This window comes from Astyanax mexicanus, chromosome 24, assembly GCF_023375975.1.
Source record: "Astyanax mexicanus isolate ESR-SI-001 chromosome 24, AstMex3_surface, whole genome shotgun sequence".
Classification (NCBI taxonomy): domain Eukaryota; kingdom Metazoa; phylum Chordata; class Actinopteri; order Characiformes; family Acestrorhamphidae; genus Astyanax; species Astyanax mexicanus.
Genome location: NC_064431.1, coordinates 30,621,201 through 30,647,897, shown reverse-complemented (window position 1 = coordinate 30,647,897; position 26,697 = coordinate 30,621,201). Strand labels below are relative to the sequence as shown.

At 38.3% G+C, this 26,697-nt stretch overlaps 1 protein-coding gene across 5 annotated transcripts in view; it reads left to right on the top strand.

Annotated features, from left to right (window-relative positions):
- erc2 (ELKS/RAB6-interacting/CAST family member 2) overlaps positions 1-26,697 on the top strand; it is a 71,103-nt gene that overhangs the window by 8,792 nt on the left and 35,614 nt on the right. For 4 of the 5 annotated variants that reach the window (XM_049471526.1, XM_049471525.1, XM_049471528.1 and 1 more), the window contains exons 3-4: positions 22,536-22,562; positions 25,969-26,406. In XM_049471526.1, the coding sequence (XP_049327483.1) occupies positions 22,536-22,562; positions 25,969-26,406 (465 nt within the window). The remainder of the gene's footprint in view (positions 1-22,535; positions 22,563-25,968; positions 26,407-26,697) is intronic. The other variant, XM_049471529.1, reaches the window with a different exon arrangement.

Below are 26,697 nucleotides of genomic sequence, written 5' to 3'. Positions count from 1 at the left end.
CAGCAAGTCTTTGTGATGCATCAAGAGCCACGGTATCCAGGGTAATGTCAGCACACCACCAAGAAGGACCAACCACATCCAACAGGATTAACTGTGGACGCTGTAAGAGGAAGCTGTCTGAAAGGGATGTTCGGGTGCTAACCCGGATTGTATCCAAAAAACATAAAACCACAGCTGATCAAATCACGCAGAATTCAATGTGCACCTCAACTCTCCTGTTTCCACCAGAACTGTCCGTCACCACAATAAATTATTGTGCTCTAAAACCAGGTGTTTCAGTTTCATTGTCCAACACCTGTATATCACTGTTATACAGTACTGTGCAATAGTTTTAGGCACCAAAGTAAATTACACAAATCCATTTATCTCAGCAATATGAATGTTTTTACCTGAAAAAAGCACCACATATGATTTGAACAGATGCAAATAAACATAAATACAGTAAAACGTAACAAGGAATTCTCATTTATAACTAAGTGTGTTATTTCATGTGAGCTGAAGCTGAAGAACAAAGTGTAGAGATTCCAGATTTCTCCTAGATGCTCCTCAGCCAGCATGTGTATATTATGTTCAGTTCCGTCAGCAGCTCACCTGATTTACCACATTTACTAATTTACCAATTTAACAAACCAGGTGTTGATTAATATGATGAGAACTAGAAGTAAAACTCTATTAAACTCAGATGAGGAGGAGAGATTAGGAGATGTTTTAAGGTTTTAAGGAAAACAGGGCTGTAAGAACTGCTCTGCTTTTTGTAAAATTGCTGTTTGTATTTATTGTAATGCTGGAATGTGTTTTACTGAGATAATAAACACTTACTGCACAGATAAGAAGCTTTTTCTTTACTGAAATTATTCCCACAGGTGCCTAAAACATTTGCACAGTACTGTATATCACTGTTATATATCACCAGTGATTGTGATTGTGATTAGTTATGACAGTGTACACAGAAAGTATTAAGCAAACATATTAAAAACAAAATTAAAATGATAAAAAATTAAATAGCATGAGTTATGACTGAATTACAGAGCCTACATTTATAAGAAGGGATTGATAATGTTGGAAATCAGTTATTTTATCTATAAATCGAACTTCCAACAGAAATGTATTGGGGTGGAATTTACACGACATCTCACGATACGATATTGTCACGATATATTGCCCATTGTAAATAAAATACTAAAATACTCCTAAATAAACAGGAATTATGGATTATATTATTGGTGTCACAAAGTTTCACAAAATTTAACATTCGATATTCTTCACCACATGTTTATTAACTCTATTCATTTGATTATAGCGCCACCATGTGGGGTAATGAAGCAGTAACTTTATTAAATTAGATAAGGGGGCGGCTTTAGGGAGTTTAGACAGTCTATCTATATTTGTTGCCACATATCGATAATGTATTGCAAAACGATATATTGCAATATCGATATTTTGTCCCACCCCTAGTGGAAAAGGTATTATAGTGAAAATCATGTGTTTCCAAACATGTAATGGCAGTACAGTGTGTTGGGTGTTTTTTTCTGTCTGGCTAATGATATGATGATTGTCTTCATAAACACCATAAACACCCTATTTATATCACCTCTCACCTGTACATTTACACCAATCAGCACATGTTCTCCTCCACCAGTCTTACACACTGCTTTTGAATAACTTTATGCTGCTTTACTCGTGGTGCAAAAATTCAAGCAGTTCAGTTTGGTGGTTTGATGGCTTCTGATCATCCATCTTCCTCTTGATTATATTCCAGAGGATTTCAATTTGGTAAAATTAAAAAACTTATAATTTTTAAGTGCTCTGTTATTTTTTTCAGAACTGTGTTGTTCTTGTTCGGTTTGTTTTAGAGGGGGGGCATTTTTGGAAAGAGACATCTTCAATGCTGCTTCACACGAGACACGCTGTTATAAAACACCATAACACACCCACACACACACACACACAGGGGTGTATTATACACACAAATACACACACAAGAGAGATGTGTGTTCTTAGCCTTTCACACAACAGCTTTTTTCTCCTTTTTTTAAGAGGCGGAATTTAATTTCTCTTTCATGTGGGAGTTTGTGTGTGTGTGTGTGTGTGTGTGTGTGTGAGACTCCTTACAAACTAAATGCAAAATTGTTTCATCAGACACGCCAAAAAAAGCCCACACACCACACACACACACACATGGGGTGTAAAAATGTGTCTGAATGTGTCAGTACAGCTGCCTCCACTCGTGACTCTTAGAGTTACTTTATTCTGTTTTAATGTTCACTAAAGTTTCTTCTTATTTTATTATTTTGGGACAAAGTTGATTTAGTGGCCTTTATAAATGTATCACATAACTGATCTTAAAAATCTGTGATCAGGATGCAGGGTCTGCCACGCTACAGCGCCCCCTGTAGGGTTAAGGATGTTAACCTCAACAGGTCTCAACAGTGGCAGTTTAAAGAAGAACTCTGGTGTAAAATTGGACTTTTGTTGTAGTAAAACATGATAAAAAGTTCTTATCTTTGATGAATAGCGCACCTCCATTCTCCCACAGCGTTCAGAGATCCAGAAATTTTAACAGTTTGTCCAAAACCCCTCAGACTGGGTGACACGGGGCATAATTTACCCTGATAAATCACTTTTTCCACCGTTATCCAGCTCAAAGTAGCTCCACACCTCCTTACTAGAATCTGGAGAGCTCTGACATTTAAAACGAGGCACTAATAACTTAAAAAGTGCAGAAGAAGCTTATTAAAAACCTCTGGTTACATCCTATAATAACGCTAGCTTCAGCTCTGAGCACCACCATCACTATACTGATAATGACATAGACATATATATACATAGACTCTGCATAGTCTGCCGTCTGGTTATTTTCAGTGACTGACTGATCTGTCTCTTAGTGTTCTTTCATGCCAGAATTTACGCTCGATTTACACCACTCTGTTTTGCATGTTTATACTGAGGGGTAGGGTGTCCCGATTCTTTTAAGGCTGGATCGGTAGAGGGAACCCTTCAAATGCAGATTTTTTAGAAGCACACTCCAAACAGAGGGGAATAAGAATCAAACAACCAAAGAAATCTACAAATTTGATTATTTTCATTGTTAAAAATGACAAATACCACTTTATTACCATAGTTTAATGTGTAGTTTCGATGTTTCATGGCCATTTTCTTCATAACAAGCATAACAAATCGATTGCTAGTAATTAATCTCAGCAACTGACGCTCAGTAAATGAAAATGGTGCAACAGACAGTAGAGGCTGCAGCATTTAGGGTGGAACTAAACAATAGAAGACAATAAAAGCTAATAAAAGCATATTTCATCTCTACACTCAAAAACAAGGAGTAGGAGTACAAAGTGGTTGAGTGGATGGTGTGCCACAGTGGATAACACCACCACCTGCTTGTGAGCTACCACATCAGTTTTTTTATTAATTGATCTTTTTTCTTATTATTGTAATTTGTAATGTATTTAATTTATTTTTATTCATTCTATTTATTCATTTTATTTTTTTTATTCTTATGTTCTTAGTTCATTATTATTAATTTTATTAATAACTTTTTATTTATTTTAAAGTTTACAAATTCCTTACATTTTATGTCAACTTGTTTTATATGCTCTATTTTACATATGTATTTTATTCATATATATTAAATGTGGATTTAGTGAGTATTTATTTTATTTATTATTTTTTACTATTTTATTCCTTATTATTTCTAATTTCTTATTACATTTTTCAACCCCTTTGATGCTGTAAATGCTCAGCAACATTGTAAATGAGGGTCACCCTCAATGTTTTCCTGAGTGAAAATAAATGTCGATTGATTGATTGATTGATGTGGGAGACAGAGGTTCAATTCCAGGTCTGGGTGACTATATACTGTGATATACCAATAAGAGTCCTTGGGCAAGACTCCTAACACTACATTGGTCCACCTCTGTAATAGAAATAAACCTGTAAGTTGCCATAAATACAAATGTAAAAGAGAATGAGAAGGTTCCTGTGGATGTATGTCTACGAGGATCATTCTTTTATTATTATAGCTAATCTTATATGTACTTAAATATAGTTATATATAGTTGCTTGGACTTAAAATGGACAGTTAGCACCTCACTGAAATGAGATGTCTGCATAGTGCTACGTCAGTGAGATCGTGGTGGTCCAGTGGTGGTCTGCTGGTCCCCTGTTGGTCCTCTGATAAATGAGGGGCAATTAAGCTCCATCCTGTACAGTCAGTCTCAACCTGTACTGAGGGGGTGCACCTGTATGGGAGGTGTTTCTGATAAAGTGCAGCATAGCTGTAGATGGGTGAGGTTAATGAAGTGTTAACTCGCTGAACGTCGTTCACTGGTGACCTAAACGAGATCAGACTGTTAATCAGCTGCTCTCGGCCCCCTCTGCAGTCCCACCCGTCCACCTCGGCTAAATGAAGCGCTATAATTAGCCTGCGCTGGCTAAAGACCCTCCGCTCGGCTCCGATCATTCATCTCTGCTCCACTATTTCCAGCAGAGACCACGATCTTCTCCTTCAACTTAAGAATTTAGACCCTCTAAAGCCTCGGGCAGCGTGTCTGTATCTCTCTCTCTCTCTCTCTCTCTCTTTCTCTGATTGGAGCAGTGCTGTGGATAAATCACTCTCTGGTAGCAGGCTGTGTGTGTGTGGGTGTGTGTGTGTGTGATATGTACGGATGAGTGTCAAGGACACAGTGACTGTCTGGGAGAATCTCCATTCCATTTTCCTCTCTCTCTCTCTTTCTCCTCCTCTGCCTCTTTTTCGTCTCCAACATTATATTCTCTCTCTCTCTCTCTCTCTCTCTCTCTCTCTCTCTCTGTCTCTCTCGCTCTGGAAAAAATGAAGAGAGCACTTCAGTTTCTGAATCAGTTTCTCTGATTTTGCTATTTATAGGTTTATGTTTGAGTAAAATAACATAGTTGTTTTAATCTATAACAACATACATTTCTACCAAATTCCAAATAAAAATATCGTCATTTAGAGCATTTATTTACAGAAAATGAGAAATGGCTGAAATAACAAAAAAAGATGCAGAGCTTTCAGACCTCAAATAATGCAAAGAAAACAAGATCATATTCATAAAGATTTAAGAGTTCAGAAATATACAATATTTGGTGAAATAACTCATTTTCATGCATCTTGACATGTTCTCCTCCACCAGTCTTACACACTGCTTTTGGATAACTTTATGCCTGCTCTTCTGGTGCAAATATTCAAGCAGTTCAGCTTGGTTTGATGGCTTGTGATCATCCATCTCATTTTAAGTGCTTTCAGATTTTTCAGAGCTTTATATATAAAATGATCTACAGGCCCAGCTGCAACAACATCTGTGTGTAAATGAGCTGCAGGATCCATACAGAAATCTAATCTTCTATCCAGACTACAGGCTCCCAACTCTAATACTGTAATCACTTACATATATCATCATTATATTCACACATATAACGTTTCATTCAATTCTAACAACCTTTCCTGGTGCATTTAGTTCATTAATGAGCGAATGTAGGGTGAGGAGAGAGAGAGAGAGAGAGAAAGAGAGAGACACATACACACAGACAGAGAGAGAGACACACAGACAGAGAGAGAGAAACAGAGAGAGAAAGAGAGAGGGAGAGAGAGGTATTTACAGTGTCTGGCTAGGAGTGAATCTCAGCGTCTGCTTCAGCTCTCAAGGTTAAATTAGGATGGCGTCACTATAGCTGCCAGGAACCCAGGACCCGTGTGTGTGTGTGTGAGTGTGTGTGTGTGTGTGTGAGAGAGAGTGTGTGTGAGAGTGTGTGTTGTCTATAGCTGCTGCCTTAAGCAGCTACTAAGCTGAACAAACTGATTCACACATGGGGGTTTTAATACCAGACATTCAACCAAAATGCTAACAAAGCCCCCAGAACAGGTCAGATACAGACAGAGGCCATACACACACACACACACACACACACACACACACTCACACACACACACACACACAGCTCTAACATCTGATCTGTTCTGATGAGCTGTTCAAAATACTCCACATATATACACACAAATGTTTTGCTTTTAAGTCGTCTAACCTGATTGGCTAATTCACCTGATTCACAGGTATAGTACTGTACTACAAGCCTATCTGACAAAAGGCAGTTACCATGACAACAGTAAACATCATAACTACACAAGCTGGCTGTCTAATTTAATCAAAACCTATTAAGATGACTGTATGATGACACTCTTGTGTCCAGGCGACTGTCCTGATGACTGTATGATGATATGCTTGTGTTCAGACGACTGTATGATGACATGCTTGTGTCCAGGCGACTGTATGATGACATGCTTGTGTTCAGGCAACTGTTCAGACGACTGTATGATGACATGCTTGTGTCCAGGCGACTGTTTAGACGACTGTGTGATGACATGCTTGTGTCCAGGCGACTGTTCAGATGACTGTATGATGACATGCTTGTGTCCAGGCGACTGTATGATGACATGCTTGTGTCCAGGCGACTGTTTAGACGACTGTATGATGACATGCTTGTGTTCAGACGGCTGTATGATGACATGCTTGTGTTCAGGCGACTGTATGATGACACGCTTGTGTCCAGGCGACTGTTTAGACGACTGTATGATGACATGCTTGTGTCCAGGCAACTGTTCAGACGACTGTATGATGACATGCTTGTGTTCAGGCGACTGTATATATATATATATAATATCCACTGTGTTACTAAGCACATTTCATTTTAAATGTAATATCAATGGTTTGCTCACTATTGGACAGACAATTCTCACAATATTTACTTAATTTAAACGAGTGATGATCGCCCAGTTAAAGGAAATGGCTAAATTTTAGCATGTGCTTTCAGTCACTGTCCCTCAGAGGTGAACTCGTCCACAGCAGAAGTACGTGAAAGTCATCGATCTGTCATCTTGAGTCAGATCAGAGCGGAGAAGGACGCAGGCTGAGCTGTGAGAGGATAATTAGCGCCTGTGTGCTACACGCTGACTGTAGCAGATGCGCTAGCAGCTAGCTGTAACACCTTGTGTGACCCAAGTGCTCTGAACTGTGAGCTTAACTTAACTTACTGACTACAGTTCCTTTCCCTATCACTTAGTACTGCTGATTTCCAATCAAATTTAGAAGATTTCTTAGTCCAAATTTCTTAGTTCCAAATAGGACATTTTAACTGGAACAACCTCACCCACCCAAGGGTGCTATTGTATTATTATGCTATTGTATATGCATGATAATATGCTATTAGCATATATACAGCTCTGGAAAAATAAAGAGAGCACTTCAGTTTCTGAATCAGTTTCTCTGATTTTGCTATTTATAGGTTTATGTTTGAGTAAAATGAACATTGTTGTTTTATTCTATAAACTACAGACAACATTTCTCCCAAATTATTGTCATTTAAAGCATTTATTTGCAGAAAATGAGAAATGGCTAAAAAAACAAAAAAAGATGCAGAGCTTTTAGACAATGCAAAGAAAATAAGTTTTAAGAATTCAGAAATCAATATTCGGTGGAATGACCCTGGTTTTTAATCACAGTTTTCATGCATCTTGGCATCATGTTCTCCTCCACCAGTCTTACACACTGCTTTTGGATAACTTTATGCTGCTTTACTCCTGGTACAACAATTCAAGCAGTTCAGTTTGGTGGTTTGATGGTTTGTGATCCTCCATCTTCCTCTTGATTATATTCCAGAGGTTTTCAATTTGGTAAAATCAAAGAAACTCATCATATATATATTATATATATCATCATTATAACAGTGGCATAAAATGTTCAATAAGTAAATAATTTGACAATAATGTTTTTTATCCAAATTAGAACTGTTAACAGGCCTATATCAGTGATTCATACAGTGTCTGAAAGAGCATAATCAAACATAGTCATAGATTACTGAACTCCTCCACACAGTTTTAAAAAGAGTCTGTGATGCTAATTGCTTGCTTTAAACTTGCGTTTCCTTTTATCTGCTTTATCCTCTTTGTGCTCTTTGTGCTGGAGTAAAGATTTTCTTTTTATAGGCATTTTCTGAACACTTTGTTCTCTGCATTGTACCGCTGTTCTCCTTTTTTGCCCTTTATGACTCTCATCTATCTTTCCTCAGTTTTTCTCTCTTTCTTATTCTCTCTCTCTCTCTCTCTCTCTCTCTCTCTCTCTCTCAGTAGGAGGAGAGTGATTAGTCAGTGGGAGTGGGAGCAGTGTGGTGATTTGGTCTGCAGGCTGGTGATGAAGGCCTGAGGACAGTACTAATGCTGTGCAGTCATTAACTCTAGAATTTACACCAGCCACACTGAAGGCAGGGAAACATTTAAAGGTTGGCTTTTGTTTTAAAGGACCACATGTTTTATATTTCCTGTATTTCATATTTAATTTTCTTCCCCACTCTCTGGTTCATCATGACATTTCTGTGGGTCATAATTCATTTCTACCAGACATTTAACGGGAACAAGCAGGCCGGATTTGAACTGGCCTGTGTAGATATATGCAGTCTGTGCAGTTAATGTACGCTGGCTAGAGGATATAATTGGTATTTTTGTGGATTTTTATGCATTATGGTATATTATATATTTATTCTCTTACTATTATTCTGCTAATTTTTTCTTGTTATTTGATTATTTCCACACAGCTATATTTTTCTTTGCAGATTTTCGCAATCACTTGAAATACATTGCAAAGCAATCGCAACCTAATAGGATCACAAATGCAACCCTCTAGCAACACCATGGCAACCACCTAGCAATTCTAAAGAACCTGCCTGGCAACCACCTAGCAACACCATCGCAACCTATCGAAATACAATTGCAACTGCACAGCAACTCTATAGCACCCATCTAGCAAAGCAACTCCCTAACATCACCAAACCATAGCAACCACCTAATATAACGGATGAACATCTTTGCAACACTATAGTAATTATCCAGCAGCCATCTTGCAAAGCTATTGCAACCTAATAGGATCACGAAAGCAACCACCTAGCAACACCATAGCAACCACCTAACAATTCTAAAGAACTTGCCTGGCAACCACCTAGCAACACCATCAAAACCTATTGAAATACTATAGCAACTGCACAGCAACACTATAGCACCCATCTAGCATCGTCCTAACAGTGTCACACCATAACAACCACCTAATATAACATAGTAACATTCTAGCAATGCTATAATATCCATCTAGCAAGAACATAGCAACATCATAGCAACCACCTAGCACTTGTATAGAACATAGCTGGCAACCACCTAGCAACACCATCACAACCTATTAAAATACTATAACAACTGCACGGCAACACAATAGCACCCTTCTAGCAACCCCCTAACAGTACCTTACCATAGCAACCACCTAATATAACACAGGAACATCCTAGCAACGCTATAATATCCATCTAGCAAGATCATAGCAACACCATAGCAACCACCTAGAAATTCTATAGAACATGCATGGCAACCCCCTAGCAACACTATTGCAAACTATCAAAATACTATAGTATACTATATAATAACTGCACAGAAACACTACAGCACCCATTTAGCATCGTCCTAACAGCGTCACACCATAACAACCACCTAATATAACATAGGAACATCCTAGCAACGCTATAATATCCATCTAGCAAGAACGCAGCAACACCATAACAGCGACCTAGCAACATCCACTTACATTTATAACAGTACTGACCAATTAATCGTACACACAGGATTATGGATTGATAAAGTGCAATAATATTGATACATTTTGATCCGATTACCCATCCTTAAAGGTGTTATACAGTGCCCACAGAGTAAATTCTGAAATTGATGAGATTATGATGTTATCAACCAATTGCACAGTAAAATGTGATCTGAACAGAGGTAATCTCTGTGTTTGGACGGAGAATTATCTCTGCTGGCTGTGATGATGATTCTTCTCGTCGCTCGTCTCTCAGCCTGGCTGGACGTTACGGGCTGAAGCTCCCAGTGACATTCACTCTGAGTCACTCTGAGCTCCATCACTGAGATCCCTCTGAATATCATCATTCTGGGCCAGGCTCTGTTTGGGTTGGAGGCATGGTGCTGCTGTGCTGTGTGTGTGTGTGTGTGTGTGTGTGTGTGTGTGTGTGTGTGTGTGTGATGCTTGCGGGGTTCTGTGCTATCTTAACCGTGCAATATATCCCATCTTCGGCCTCCCAGTCAACACAGATCAAATAATCCAGCCCAAAAACAGCTCCGCTAAACACATTCGCTCCAGTACACACACAGTCCCGCTCACGAGGGGCTGAGAATGAGGGATTTTACAGATCAGCTGAGACTGTATTAATAACACAATACAGATCTGGTAACAAATACAAATCTCCCAAAACGTAGGTCCTAAAGAAGCTAAAAAAACATGTGCCCAATAGACTTTTCTTCTATTGTTTAGGTCTGTAGTATGTAAAGGGTTCATTCAGGGTAAACAGCTTAAAGAACCCTTCTTGCAAAGCTATAGCAACCTGATAGGACCACGAAAGCAACCCCCTAGCAACACCATAGCAACCACCTAACAATTCAATAGAACCTGCCTGACAACCACCTAGCAACACCATCGCAAAGTATCGAAATACTATATAGCAACTGCACAGCAACACTAAAGCACCCATCTAGCAAAGCAACCCCCAAACAGCTCCACACCATAGCAACCACCTTATATAACATATGAACATCCTAGCAACACTATAACACCCATGCAGCAGCCATCTTGCAACCACCTAGCAATCTCCTAATTCTTTGCTCCTCAACAAGCTGATAAAAAAGTTTCTTCTATTGTTTAATTCTGTAGTATGTAAAGGGTAAACAGCTTAAAGAACCCATCTTGCAAAGCCATAGCAACCTAATAGGATCACGAAAGCAACCCACTAGCAACACCATAGCAACCACCTAGCAATTCTATAGAACCTGCTTGGCAACCACACAGCAACATCATCACAAACTATCCTAATACTATAGCAACCACACAGCAACACTAAAGCACCCATCTAGCAACCACCAACAGCTCCACACCATAGCAACCACCTTATATAACATATGTACATCCTAGCAACAACCAGCAATTCTATAGAACCTGCTTGGCAACCACCTAGCAACACCATTGCAAACTATTAAAATACCACAGCAACTGCACGTCAACACTATAGCGCCCATCTAGCAAAGCAAGTTCCTAACAGTACCACACCATAGCAACCATCTTGTATAACATTTGAACATCCTAGCAACCACATAGCAATTCTATAGAACCGGCCTGGCAACCACCAACTGGTTGGAATCCTGGTCATGCAGCTTGCCATTAGCAGCCAGAGCCCTGAGAGAGCACAATTAGCCTTGCTCTCTCTGGGTGGGAACAGTAGATGGAGCTCTCTCCCCTCATCACTCCTAGGGTGATGTGGATCAGCACAAGGCTGCGTCTGTGAGCTGATGTATCAGAACAGCACTAGCAGTAGCACTGTGATGCTACTTGGCAATGCTACAGCATCAGCAGCAGTTCAAAAAAGAGAATTTAGAGTATTTTAACAGGTGGTTTTACTGTTATGGCTGATCAGTGCAGTGCAGGGGGAATATCTCTCTCTCTGTCTGTGGAGAGAGATGGAGAGAGAGGAGATGGATGTGGAGTGACAGTCGAGTGTGGTACAGATGGTGTTTTCTCTGTATGCGGTGAAAAGAAAAGGAGAAGAGACAGAAACAGAGGGATGAGGAGACGAGTGGGACAGAGGGATGAAGAGAGGGAGAGACAGGGAAGTGAGGAGACAAGAAAGAGGCTCTGAAAGATCAAATGTAGTCGATCAGCTCAGACAAGCTCAGTTACTGATCTTTATATTGACAATTAACTCTGCCAAAAGTCATGGGAGACCAGCATGTAAAAATATAAAGCTCTGTAAAAAATAAAGAGACCACTTTAGTTTCTGAATCAGTTTCTCTGATTTTGCTATTTATAGGTTTATATTTGAGCAAAATGAACATGTTGTTTTATTCTATGAACTACAGACAACTTTTCTCCCAAATTACAAATAAAAAATATTGTCGTTTAGAGCATTTATTTGCAGAAAACGAGAAATGGCTGAAATAACAAAAAAAGCACAGCTTTCAGACCTCAAATAATGCAAAGAAAACAAGATCATATTCATAAAGTTTTAAGAGCTCAGCAATCAACATCATCATGTTCTCCTCCACCAGTCTTACACACTGCTTTTGGATAACTTTATGCTGCTTTACTCCTGGTGCAAAAATTCAAGCAGTTCAGTTTGGTGGTTTGATGGCTTGTGATCATCCATCTTCCTCTTGATTATATTCCAGAGGTTTTCAATTTTGTAATATCAAAGAAACTCATAATTTTTAAGTGCTCTCTTATTTTTTCCAGCGCTATAGAGTCCTTCAGTGTACATGGAAGCTGCCAAAAGTCATGGGACTCAATACTAGATCCTGATTTATGGCGTGTGGCATTTCATTGTGTTTCTGGAGGTGTGAGTTCTGTACTTCTGAGGGAATCTGATGAATTCATTTTAAGAAGAGCTGTGCGGAGGGAGAAGAGATTAAAGCACTGAGAGAGATAGAGAGAGAGAGAGAGAGAGAGACTAAAAGAATAAAAGAGAAGTAAGGGAGGAAAGATGCTTCACACATGGTTTTACACCATTCTGTCTTTATAGTTATGAGCCTTTATGTGTATATATGTGTGTGTGTGTGTGTATATGTGTGTATGCGTGTGTGTGTGTCAGTGTGTGTGTGTGTGTGTGTGCAGGCAGACATTAACTACAGTTTCAGTTGAGCAGGTTTTTATATTGATCTCCAACCTCATCCTGCTGAGCACTGGCTTAACGATAGAGTGTGTGTGTGTGTGTGTGTGTGCGTACGTGTGTGAGTGTGTGTGTCTGTTATATAGTGACACTTTTCCATCCTGGCTTCGGGGAAATCTTTTTTTTCCTGCTCTCTCTCTCTCTCTTTTCTCTTTCTTTATTTTTGTCTTTTGTTCTCTCCCTCGTTTTCTCCTTTTTTTCTCTCTCTTTACTATTTTTTCTTTAATCTCTTCCTCTCTCTGTCTCTTTTCTTGCTCTCATTTCTAAACCTTTTTCTCTCTTTTTTCTCTCTTGTTTTCTCCCTCTCTCTATGTCTATCTCTGTCTGTCTCTTTTCTTTTCCTCTCTTTCTCTTTCTTCTTTGCTTGTCTGTTCCTGTTACTGTGACCTATTTATCTTCATGTAAATGAGCATTGTTCTGATTGGCCTCATTCAGAAATTTCTCCTAGCTGAAACACTTCTTATAACTTCAGTGCGAGTGGGAGGCGGGGCTAAACTCCTGCAGCGCAATATATTGAATTAAACCACCAGAAAAACTAATAAAACTAAAGTCAACTTTTGCACATGACTCATCCCAAACACACACACACACACACACCAATATTACAGTTATCTCCCACAGACACACATATCACGACGCAGTCACTCTTCACACCACACACACACGTCATTCACACACACCCACACACACATGTACAACACATCCACACTCCCACACACACAGATGAACACACACACATACACAGTTTACGTCACAGGATGATTCATCTGTTTGTCAACCAGCACATGGCACACACACACACACACACACACAAACAGATATAGAGTCATTGGATCGTCCAAAACACACAAATCAGCAGATCAGCAAACAGCAGAATTTCACTCCAGCCGGTACAGCCAATTAAATGAATACAATCCACAGTATATAATAAATACAGTCAGTACAATCAATAGAACCAGTAGAAGCAATACACCCAATACATTGAAAACAACCAATAGAAGCAATACAGCCAATGCATTGAAAAGAACCAATAGAAGCAATACACCCAATACATCGAAAAGAACCAATAGAACCAATAGAAGCAATACAGCCAATACTGAAAAGAACCAATAGAAGCAATACAACCAATACATCAAAAGGAACCAATAGAAGCAATACAGCCAATACATCAAATAGAACCAGTAGAAGCAATACAGCCAATACATCAAATAGAACCAGTAGAAGCAAAACAGCCAATACATTGAATAGAACCAGTAGAAGCAATACAGCCAATACATCGTAAAGAGCCAATAGAACCAATACAGCCAATACATTAAATAGAACCAATAGAACCAATACAGCCAATAAATCGTAAAGAACCAATAAAAGCAGTAGAAGCAATACAGCCAATACATCAACTAGAACCAATAGAAGCAATATATATAAAAGAGTTAATATAACCAATACATTGAATCTAGCCAAAGCTATATTGTGTCTGCATGCACTCAGGGGAATGATTTCAGGTTCCAGGATGTTCTAGAACGTGTTGTTCTAGGTGGGTAATTTAATCACAGCTCAGGTATGTGGGACAGATAGTGGATATAGAGGACCTCCAGAGGTCTTGCAGAGGGAGCTGTTCAGGTGGACGGGGTGGAGCAGCAGTATATTACACATTTCCAGGCTCTGGCTTTTCCAGGAGTCTGTCTGATTTTTCTTCTGAATAATCAGTGAAGCAGAAACTGTCTGAGGTGGTTCAGTAACTTCATTACAGGCTGCTCTCAGTCACTTAACAGCAGCCTTTATCCACCAGCTCAACATCAGCATGTCGAATTTCACACCTCACCTGTTTCATTTAAATATTACTGCACTTTACATGCAGCGGCAAACCTTCATATCCTGGAAAACCTTCATATCCTGGAAAACCTTCATATCCTGGAAAACCTTCATATCCTGGAAAACCTTCATATCCTGGAAAACCTTCATATCCTGGAAGAACTATTGAGATCTATTAAAAACCGTTTATAAGCATATCCGCATTATCCGGCTGATAAAAAAGGATGGCCAATCAGAACAGAGCACATTTACATATTTCAGGATTTAAAAAGGAACCTACTACGTGTTTTTTTGTATTGCCCTTATAAACATCCAAGCATAAAAAAATACATTGGTTTACTGTAAATCAGTAAAAAAGAGTTTGGTGTTTGGAGAATCATATGCTCCTATGAGCCATTTGAACTCTCCTCCCTTATTGTGATGTCACAATAAAAAAATCTGCATAGACATACCCTGTCATCACCTTTCACCCACCAACCCACTTACCAGAGCCCCACCCACTACATTAGTTGAAGAACTGCTTGTTTCTGTCTGCTGGTTGAGAATCTCTGACAGTTTACAGCAGGATTAGCCAGCAGACTTCTTCTGAGAGAGGGATCTGTACCTACTGTCCATTGTAAGTCAGCAGATGAGGGAGATGAAGGTGCTTTCAAATAATGAGTTTTGTGCTTCTCTAGCAGTCGAGGATGAACATGCTTGTTTGCGTAAACACTGGGGCGTGGCCAGCAACAGCTTATTTGCATAAACGTCTCATTCTAAAAGGGACTGAAACTGGTAAGAATAGAGCTGGTGAGATCTTTATCTTTCTGTGAGAAGAACTTGAAACATGAACCTGTTTTGTAGAACTCATAGAGCTATTCTAACTCATGTAAAAATGGGTATAATGTGTCCCCTTTAAGGCACAGGGGCAGAAAGTGCCTTTTTAATTTTAGTAGATGAAAAGAGTTTGAAAGAGAGAGAGAGAGAGAGAACAGAGTGTAAGAGAGAACGAGAGGGCGAGAGAGGTAAGAGTAGTGTAGGGAGTGTTCCGGTTGCTGATTGGCAGAAATGTTATGGAGGATAAATCTGTATTCAGTTAGAGTGTGAAAGTGTGAAAGTGTGTGTTTGAAAGAAGCGTGACGAAGCCTCAGTAAACAGATTTTACACTCTGCTCTTTGAGGAGTGTGTGTGTGTGTGTGTGTATTTGTGTGTGTATATATATTTGTGTGTGTGTGTGTATATTTGTGTGTGTGTTGCAGCTGCAGTGAGTCACACACTCCGCTGCAGAGAGCATCTGCTTCAGCTGATAGTTCATTCAGCGTCTTCATACACACTTCAGTGGGAATGTGTGTGTGTGTGTATGTGTGAAAATGGCCTTCTGTTATTATTAGTATGTGTGTGTGTGTGTGTGTGTGTGTGTGTGTGTGTGTGTGTGAGCAAATTTGATGTGTCTTGCATCTGTCATTAAGCAATATGAGTGAGAGAGAGAGAAAGTGAGAGAGATTGGTGATGTGTAGTTAATGACTGTGTGTGTGTGTGTGTGTGTGTGTGTGTGTGTGTGAATGCAGTGTTTTCCTTTCTGCAAACATAACACTTTTCATTCATAACAGTGTTCAGTGTTCTTCTGATGATGGACATTAATATTAGCCAATGTAAGAGAGGCCTTCAGTTGCTTAGAAGTTTAGCCCCACCCATTTTGCTTAAGGCTTTAACCTTTGACCTTCTGCCTGTTCACCTTATAGCTGTTTAGAATAAAACGTATTCTATCCAGCCCATAGTAGCTTATGAAGTTCAGAAAAGAGCCAATTTTATTATTTTATTATTATATTTTTATTATTTTATTTATATTATATATGATTATTTATTATTATATTTTGACATTAACAAAATAAAAAACAAACGAACAACGAAACAAAACAGAACATAGGAGTTTGAATACAAAGAAAAGGAGAACAATAAAAACGCAACAGAGACAGAGGTTACCACGTAAAAGAACCGATGCTGAAACAGAAAACACACAGACTATAAATACAGACAGACAAGGACAGGAAACAGCAAACACCTGGGGCTAGGGGGCGGAGCTACAAATGAAACACAGGTGAAGGCACTATAAACTAGAAAGGAGCATGGGACACGTGGGAGAATGACAGGTAAACAAACACAAAAACACGAGCACAGACAGGAAACACAGGGAAACAGGGCAAGGATGTGACATTTACTTAAATATCTTTTTATATTTTCTTTTACAGTTACAATTAGGCTTTTCAGTAACATTTCTTATCAAACATGAAAGCTTTATATGCAATGATTGAATAAAAATCCTCAATATTTAGTAGGGCTGTCATGATTCTCTAAATCCTCGATTCGATTTTATTTCCGATTTTAGGGTCACAATTCGATTCGATTCTCAATTTTCTTTTTTCTTTTTTTTTACAGCAGAGAGGCCTATGCTAGTTTTAGATTAGTCTATGGTCAGTCATTGGTTTGATTAATCCAATTTACAATATCTTATTTCAAAAGGTGGGCTTGATATAAGTGATGTAAAGTGATACAAGTGATCTGTAATACACCACGTTAGGCACTAATGGTCAAATTTAAATAATTTAATTAGGCTATATATGTAATGCCATCTAGTGGCTTTTTTGGTAGCAGCAGTGTGCACTATTAAAACAGCAATGTGCAACATAACAAAATAAATAATGAAAAAAATCAGGAACAGTCATGTACAAAATAATAGAACAATTAGAGCCTTAACAAACTGAACTCTATCCTACTATAACAGTTAAACATGAAAATAAAACTTTAAGACTTTTTCGGTCAAGTTTTTTTCTTTAATAAAGATATATTATTAACTTTATCTGAAATAGGATATGGTCCTTAAGGTACCAAAACTATTAACATATTTGAGGCTAGACAAAACAACTGTTATTTTTATATATTTTTTAAGTTTTTCTTTAAGAAGATGAGAATGTCCACATTCTCTGGAGAAAGGGCTGCTCTTTGAGCTACAGTGTGCTGCGGCATTAGCGTAGCTTAGAGGGAGGGATCATCGATCCTTTCGATCGATTTCAATGAAATATTGAAATCGTGAGACACCCCTAATACTTAGTGATTTAATGTCAAGCAGACTATTGGCAAAAATCCTGACCTGTTAACTGAATCTGATCTATGTATTCCTCATGAAGGGTTAAGATTCCAGCCAATCAGAACAGAGCTGTCTCTGTTTAATTCTGAGTAATAAAGTGTATATAGGGTAAATGAGTGTATGTGAGGGTGAATAGTGAGGTATGTAAATGCAGGGATCAGCTGTTTAAAGCTGCAGCGTAACTCGACTGCTCCACTTCTGTTTCTGACATTAACACCCTCAGACACAACCGCCACAATACAGTCCTGCTGAATCACCGGATTACTGACCGCTCACTACCACACACAGCTGACACAACCAGACCAGCGCACGCCTGTGTGTGTGTGTGCGTTTCTCTACGTACGTGTGTATATGTGTGTGTGTGTGTGTGTGTGTTTTATATAGATTGTAATTATGCAAATGGAATTATTGGACTGTTTCCTCCCATTCATTCCAAGCTCAGGAAGACTATTGATTAGGAGGAGAAATAGAGAGGATGGGGAAAGAAAGGAGGGAGGGGTGAAAGAGAGAGAGAGAGAGAGAGAGAGAGAGACAGAGAGAGGGGGGGAGAGAAAGAGAGAGAGAGAGAGAACTTCCTGACTGGGAGAAATCCAATCTTTTGAAAGCACTTCAGAGGAAAAAGAAAAAAATAGACCAGACAGAGTTTTATTTACAGCGTTTCTGACTGTTTACTGTGTGTTTGTGTGTGTATACATGTGTGTATATATGTTTATATATATATAGTATATAACCAAAATGCTCTGTTTTACTACATTTCATTTTTTAAAACTACAGTAGCTAATAGAAATAGGTGGTATATTAAACACATGGTATATATATATATATATATATATATATATATACACAATACATATTATCTTTACATAGACGTACTAACACATATGAGTATAATTAGGGGCTGTCCAATGGAAAACAAGTATCTCCATTTTTTGTCAATTTTTAGTTTAATTTTAATTTGAACACTCAAACTGTCCCTTTACGCTTGAGGAACGGACCAATAGAAATACTTCAAAATGACCTAACATAAACTCTTTTTATATTGATTTTCATTGAAAGTTTAGAAGATTTTTTTCTCTCTCCTGTAAATTTGCTGTTTTTTTCAGATACTTCTTTTTCATTGGACAGTGAGACATACATTTTTTACATACATTTTTCACCAAGATCTTGCAGCAGCATTGATGATGGTAGAGTCTGACCACTGCACAAAGCAGCTCTTCTCCATCCAGCACATCCCAAAGATTCTCAATGAGGTTAATATCTGGACTCTGTGGTGAACTCTCTCTCAATACATGTGTGAAAATGATAAATGATGATCTCATGCTCCCTGAACCCTGAACTCTTTCACAATTCCAGCTCCATGAATCCTGACATTGTCTCATCTTGGAATATGCCCGTTTCTTCAATCAGGCAAGAAAAAATTGATCCATTGATGGAATAACCTGGTCTATATTCAGTACATTCAGGTAGTCAGCTGACCTCATTCTTTCAGCACATACTGTTGCTGAACCTAAACCTTTAGACCAACTGCAGCATCAAACAACCAACACATCATTTACTTACTTAAATCCAGGTGGAGACTTTTATTTTGGCCAGGCAGTGTATTATAGCATATTTCTATCTTTTTGTATGTGTGTGTGTGTATTAAGTGTGTGTATTAGTGAATGAGCTGATGAGCTGGTGGTAAGGACAGATCATTCCCCACAGCTGTGTTTGATTGTATCTGAATTAATTAACACAGATGGTCAGTCAGAGCCACACAAATCAATCAGTCTGTGCTTTTTTACACTCCTCTCAAACCCTGTTTAAAAACACTCGCTCTAGTTTCCTGTCCAATTCATCAAAAAACACAATTTAACCCTAAATCACCCTCACAAATTAACCTCAATGATTAAAAAGCAACATCATAGCTAATACCATGTAGCATATATGGTACTTAAATATGCTTATAAACAGATTTATGTGCTTACCTACGATATATTAAAAAGCACATTAATATTATGCTTTCATCAAATGTTTGAAAGCAAACTTTGATCTTACTTTCTTTTTATTTAAAAGTAAAATATAGTGTATTTAAAAATAAATAGACTATGAAGTACACTTTTAGTTTAATTTAATTCAATATACTTCTAAAATACTTATTTCCAAATATACTTTTGTACATTTTTAGCAAAGTGTGTTAAAAACAGCTGTTACAGTAGTTCACTTAAGGCACAATGTATCATATAACTTTTTAGAAAGTAAATTAAATTACTACTTTTATAAAATTTAAAGTGAATTTGTAACACGCTAAAAACTAAAAACTGTAGAACAGTATATTAATATATATTTTTATACATAAGGAAGTATACTAGAAGTGTGCTAATGCTAATGCTAATGCTAATGCTAATGCGTAAAAGTGTAAAAAAAGATGGATGAATTCAGCATGATTTGACCGTTCACATTCATGTCGCATGTCGACGGATCGAATATATGTATCTGATTTAGGACCACATATGAAAGTGACTCCTCAAATCTGATTTGAAAAAAAAAACAAAAAAAAAAAACAGATTTGGCACATTCACACAGCCATGAAAAAATCTGATCTGTTTCACTTCAGCCTGGTAATGTGAACGTAGCCTTAGTAGCACCTAAACCCACCAGGGATATCACAGCAACTGCTATAACCAACAGATACCACATCACAAAAGAAACTAAAGCACCACCTGGGATATCATAGCAACCATCCAGACATTTCTAGCAACCATGTATTAGAAAACCAGTATACCATAGCAACACATCAACCCTTATGACCGATAGGTTAGGAAAAAGAGTATAAACACCTCAACATCCACATCAGATAAAATAGGTAGGATCCTGAGCATCATATCGACCACCTAGCAAGCACTTAATAACACCAGATCAACCACCTGAGAATTTGAGAACCACCAATTGTCAACATCATAAGCAACCACCTGCAGTATTTTAACAACCTCTAGCAACAGCAAATAGCTCACAACAACCTGGTATACCACAGCAACCACCCAGCAAAAACAGCTTCAGACTGAAAGGAGTTTCTGCAAGTGAAAAGCAATTGGTGCTGCAGTTTAATTAATTGGACTAATCCAGATGTGGAGAAAAGTGTGACAGAGATGCAGACATGCTCACATGAGGATTAAATATGCGCATAATACATAGCAGTGATTTGTGTAATTTGCATGCTGTTTATATTTGGAAATAGAGTTTTGAATACATTGATTTCTGTGCATGTGTGTGTGTGTGTGTGTGTGTGTGTGTGTTGTCCCAAAAAGACAGTCCTTACATAAGTCCCTGTGTCCACAGAACTGGAACTAACACCAGTCAGAGCCTGGTCAACCCCTCTGGCCCAATCTCTCACACACCACCGCCCCCTGCTGGTCAAACATATACATTACACCATTAATTAAATAGTTCTGCCCCCTGGTGGACACGCCTACATATTACACCATTAATAAATGAACACCACTGCCCCCTGGTGGACAAGCCTACACACTACACCACTAATCACTCTAAGACATGTTTTGGAAAAATATATATACAGCTCTGATTTTGCTATTTATAGGTTTATGTTTGAGTAAAATTAACATTGTGGTTTTATTCTATAAACTACAGACAACATTTCTCCCAAATTCCAAATAAAAATATTCTCATTTAGAGCATTTATTTACAGAAAATGAGAAATGGCTGAAATAATAAAAAAAAAAGATGCAGAGCTTTCAGATCTCAAATAATGCAAAGAAAACAAGTTCATATTTATAAAGTTTTAAGAGTTCAGAAATCAATATTTGGTGGAATAACCCTGATGGTTTTTAATCACAGTTTTTTTCATGCATCTTGGCATCATGTTCTCCTCCACCAGTCTTACACACTGCTTTTGGATAACTTTATGCTGCTTTACTCCTGGTGCAAAAATCCAAGCAGTTCAGTTTGGTGGTTTGATGGCTTGTGATCATCCATCTTCCTCTTGATGATATTCCAGAGGTTTTCAATTTTGTAAAATCAAAGAAAATCATCATTTTTATGTGGTCTCTTATTTTTTCCAAAGCTGAATATATTCATATATAAATCCAGTGTTCAAAATTGTTGCAGGGCCTTTAAGAAATGAACGTGTTATGAAGCTTCTATGCAAAAAAGTACCCTTTAAATAAAGTGTAACCAATGATTTTATTTGAAGCAGTTGATTAAATGTTATATGGGGTAAAAGTATTATATTCATAATCAAAATCACTCTAGAACAGTATAGATAAATCACATGTCTCTCTCCATTTATCTGATTGACGAGTCCAGATTTGGCGTTCGCCAGAAGATCGGTACGTGTCTGATTGCACTGCGCCAAGTAAAAGTTTGGTAGAGGGGGGATCATTATGATCATGGTTTGGGGTTATTTTTCGGGAGTTTGTCTCTGACCCTGAGTTCCAGCTAAAGGCACTCTTAATGCTTCATTATCCCAACCCCAACTAGTCATAAATATCCTAATGTTGCTTTATAAATGCATTATTCAATGCTTATGAACGTGTTATGAAGCTTCTATGCAAGTAGTCTTTAAATAAAGTGTAACCAATGGTTTTATTAAAGCAGGAGTTCACTGAGACTTCTAAGAACTTCTAAAAATGATCTTAAATATTGTCATAACAGTCCTAATCACAGTCATAATGCAGTATGATGGTGATATGGTGTTGTGTTGATGTTGTGCTGCTCTAAACCCTCACACTGCCCACTGTTCTCACTGCTGTGTCCATCTGTTCTGACGCTCTGCTCTCCTTCATCTTCACTCATCACCTCCATCATCGCCCTTCAGCACATGCTGGACGCCCGCAGGACCAAGGTTTGCATCCAGTCACTGCTTTCTGAGTGTGTGTGAGTGAGTGTGTAAAAGTGTGTGTGTGTGTGTGTGTGTGTGTGTGTGTGTGTAAAAGAGTGTGTGTTCAGTAAACCCTGCCTGCTCCCTTTGATCTCAGTTATGGTTCTGATAAAGCTGGAAAACTGACTCTAGATCAGTGTTATAGAGAACCCGCTGTGACCCCGCCCCCTTTTCCTCCTCCCTCTCCTGATACACCCTCCCCCCATCCTGGTACTGGTACTCTTTCCTGTTTGCTTATTTTGTTCCCTTAAATCTGCTGTTTACCTGTATAAACACAGCTAAATCTAAAATGCAGAGAGACTGAGGGTCCTATCATACAAACTGCGTGATGCTCATTGCTATCTTTCCCCCTCTTTTAACAGTCTATGTTCACGCCTTGCGCCCACACCGTTGAAATAGCATCAGAGTTTAGGAATATATCTACACTGAAGGGCTGGAAGTGAGGTGTGTTTAAGTAAATATCTGGCATGTTTTTATCTTGGTGTCGGGAAATACATGTGCGCCACTGGCCGATTAAAACCCTGACAACAGTCAACAGTCAGTCAGTTGTCCAAACATTAAAATATCAGCTTTAAATACACCATAAAAACAGCATCCCCAATGTGAAAGTTATTTACTGTAATAATATCTGGAATCTCCTCATAACATTTTACAAAAATATTTGCACTCACTTTGTTAAGGTAGAGTTTACTTCATATACTGAGCACGTATTACCAAAAGTGAACCTCTGAGACACTAAAAGATAAAGTACCCTAACTCACCATCAGTGTGTATGTAGTCTTCCCACCAGGACTTCCTTCCCTCGGGTACACTGTTATACAGCTCTGGAATTTTTATTTGCAGAAAATGAGAAATGGCTGAAATAACAGTAATAAAATTACAAAAAAGATGCAGAGCTTTCAGAACTCATATAATGCAAAGAAAACAAGTTTATATTTATAAAGTTTTAAGAGTTCAGAAATCAATATTTGGTGGAATAACCCTGTTTTTTAATCACAGCTTGCACAACATGCAGCTTGGCATCATGTTCTCCTCCACCAGTCTTACACACTGCTTTTGGATAACTTTATGCTGCTTTACTCCTGATGTAAAAATTCAAGCAGTTCAGTTTGGTGGTTTGATGACTTGTGATCGTCCATATTCCTCTTGATCATATTCCAGAGGTTTTCAAATTGGTAAAATCAAATAATCAAATAATTTTTTTACAGAGATGTATGTTACAATATTTACTGGTTGCCTTTCATAAGAGAAAGTTACCATATTATTTAGGTATTACCTAAATACCTAAGGGGAAAGACTACACACTGATGGTGAGTTAGGGGTGATGACAGGATTCAATTGGGGAATCTTAGGGAGTTTATAGCTCATATTTTGGTACCACTTTAAAATAAGACTACCTTTATAAAGGGTTTATAAATGGTTTACAATTACTTTATTAATGCTTACTAATTAGGTTGTAAATGCCTTAAAATCATTCAGTCATAACTCAAATCAATCATCAGTTATAACACGTACATAGAAAGGGCATCAATATAGACGGCTGTGGGTTCACTATTTGACAAACAGCGGGTCATTGTTTCCCTTTGTACGTATGTGTTATAACCGATTATTAATGATTTTTAAGGCATTTACAACCTAATTAGTAACCATGAATAAAGTAATTGTAAACTGTTTATAAACCCTTTATAAAGGTAGTCTTATTTTTAATAAAAAAAATATTTTTAATAAAAATGTAGCAAATTGATGCCACATATAGATAAAATCATACCAAACGATACAATAATATTGCAATATTGATATTGTATTGTATTGTCCCGCCCCTGTTCCTGATAAGCTGTCAGCTCACAGATCAGTGGGAAGGTCGTGGTGGTCCGGTGGTCCTGAAGGAGTTGAGAGTATGAGGCTGATCTAGTTAAAAAGCTAAAAGGATGCAGTCTGATCCACATCCTCCTCGATTCCCCTGTCCTACATAATCAGCGCTGTGCCCACGGCGCCCGGCGTGCCACTTTCACCACTCTCACCACTCTCACAACTCTCACAATTATTAAAAACAGCCCCAAACACCCGGCGTCTCATTAGCAGATCTGGCACACGTCTCGTCTCTCAGTGAATTCTGTAGTAATTCTACTCGTATTCCTCAGAGACCCGACTTCACACCTCCTCACATCCAATCCTACATCCCCATCAACACACACACACACACACGCTGCATGTGCCAGCGCAATTACACCCGTTTATAGAATCTGCAGCACAATATCTGATTTTATTAGCAGTTCAGTTGATCTTCAGGGACTCTGGAACCACAGAAAAGCTGTTTTTTTATCTTTTTGATTCTCTTTCGTTTTGTTCTCTGAAGGCTGCAGTTAAATATTTACTGGTATAAAATAATAATAAAAAAAACGTGCCCCGTAAACCAGTCTCTGTTTCTCTAAAGATAACTAAATTAATGGCAGTAACACATTTCACGAATTAATAGTTTTAAAAGTGAAAGGGATTTGGATTAGAGTTAGCGGATACATAGTGGATACTAAACAATTCAAAAAAGTGACTCATCAAATAATTTATAGTAACTGCAAAAAAGATATGTTTATATATAAAGAGATCAAATAAAATAAGTCATATTAGACAGAATATTTCGTATTGGATACATAGTGAAAGGTATCGTAGGTACTGAATAATTCGTAGTTGATATATAGTGGAATTATAGTGGAATTTATCATAAGTACTGAATAATTCGTAGTGGATACACAGTGAAATTTATCGTAGGTACTGAATATTTCATAGTGGATACATAATAGTATTTACTGTAGGTACTAAATAATTCAGAGTGAATATATAAAAATTTACTGTAGGTATTATTGTAAGTTCTGAGTAACTCATAGTGGATACATAGTGGAATTTACTGCAGACACTGAATCATTAGTATTGGATACATAGTAAAATTTATTGTAGGTTCTGAGTAATTCATAGTGGATATATAATGTAATTTATAGGAGACTATGAAAATTCATAGTGGAATTTATCGTAGGTATTGAATAGTTCTTAGTGGCTACATAGTGAAATATATCGAAGGTACTGAGTAATTAGTAGTGGATAGAGTTTACCGTATGTACTGAATAATTTGTAGTGGATACACAGTGAAATTTATTGTAGGTACTGAATAATTCATAGTGGATACATAGTGAAATTTGGAGTGGATACATAATAAAATTTATCGTAGGTCCTGAGTAATTAGTAGTGAATAATTGGTATTGGATACATAGTAGAATTGATTGTCGGTACTGAGTAATTGGTAATTGAAACCCAGTAATTCACAGTAATTAATAATAAAGTACTGAATCTATTAATAAGCCTGCGTTTCCTCCTGCAGCATCTCCAGATGACGATCCAGGCGCTGCAGGACGAGCTGCGGACGCAGCGGGACCTGAACCACCTCCTGCAGCAGGAGAGCAGCTCCCGCGGGTCCGGAGCCGAACACTTCACCACCATCGAGCTGACCGAGGAGAACTTCCGCCGCCTGCAGGCCGAACACGACCGGCAGGCCAAGGAGCTGTTCCTGCTGAGGAAGACCCTGGAGGAGATGGAGCTGAGGATCGAGACCCAGAAGCAGACGCTGGGGGCGCGAGATGAGTCCATCAAAAAGCTGCTGGAGATGCTGCAGAGTAAAGGGCTCCCCCCGGTGGCCGGGAGAGCCTCGGAGGAGGAGGAGCAGGACCGAGCGCGGAGAATCGCTGAGGCCGAGGCTCAGCTCGGACACCTGGAGGTCATCCTGGACCAGAAGGAGAAGGAGAACATCCACCTCAGAGAGGTAAGCTCACCTGAGACAGGTGTAGTGTGTTGTGCGCCTTTTATAAAGTGTAGTAACTCTGTACTTTCAGCTACAGGACACTGACATATAAGCTTTTCTTAGTACAACTGATATACTTTATATACCTACTACACTGTTAAAAATGAGTGTTTTTAAGGGGCGGCAGAAAATGTCTGTAAAAAGTCACTTCTGTAAGATACAGAACAGTGAGTACTAGTATTTAGTATTTATTTATTTATCATGCTAAATGGACCAAATAAAATGCTCTGAAATGACTTGGAATAAAATATT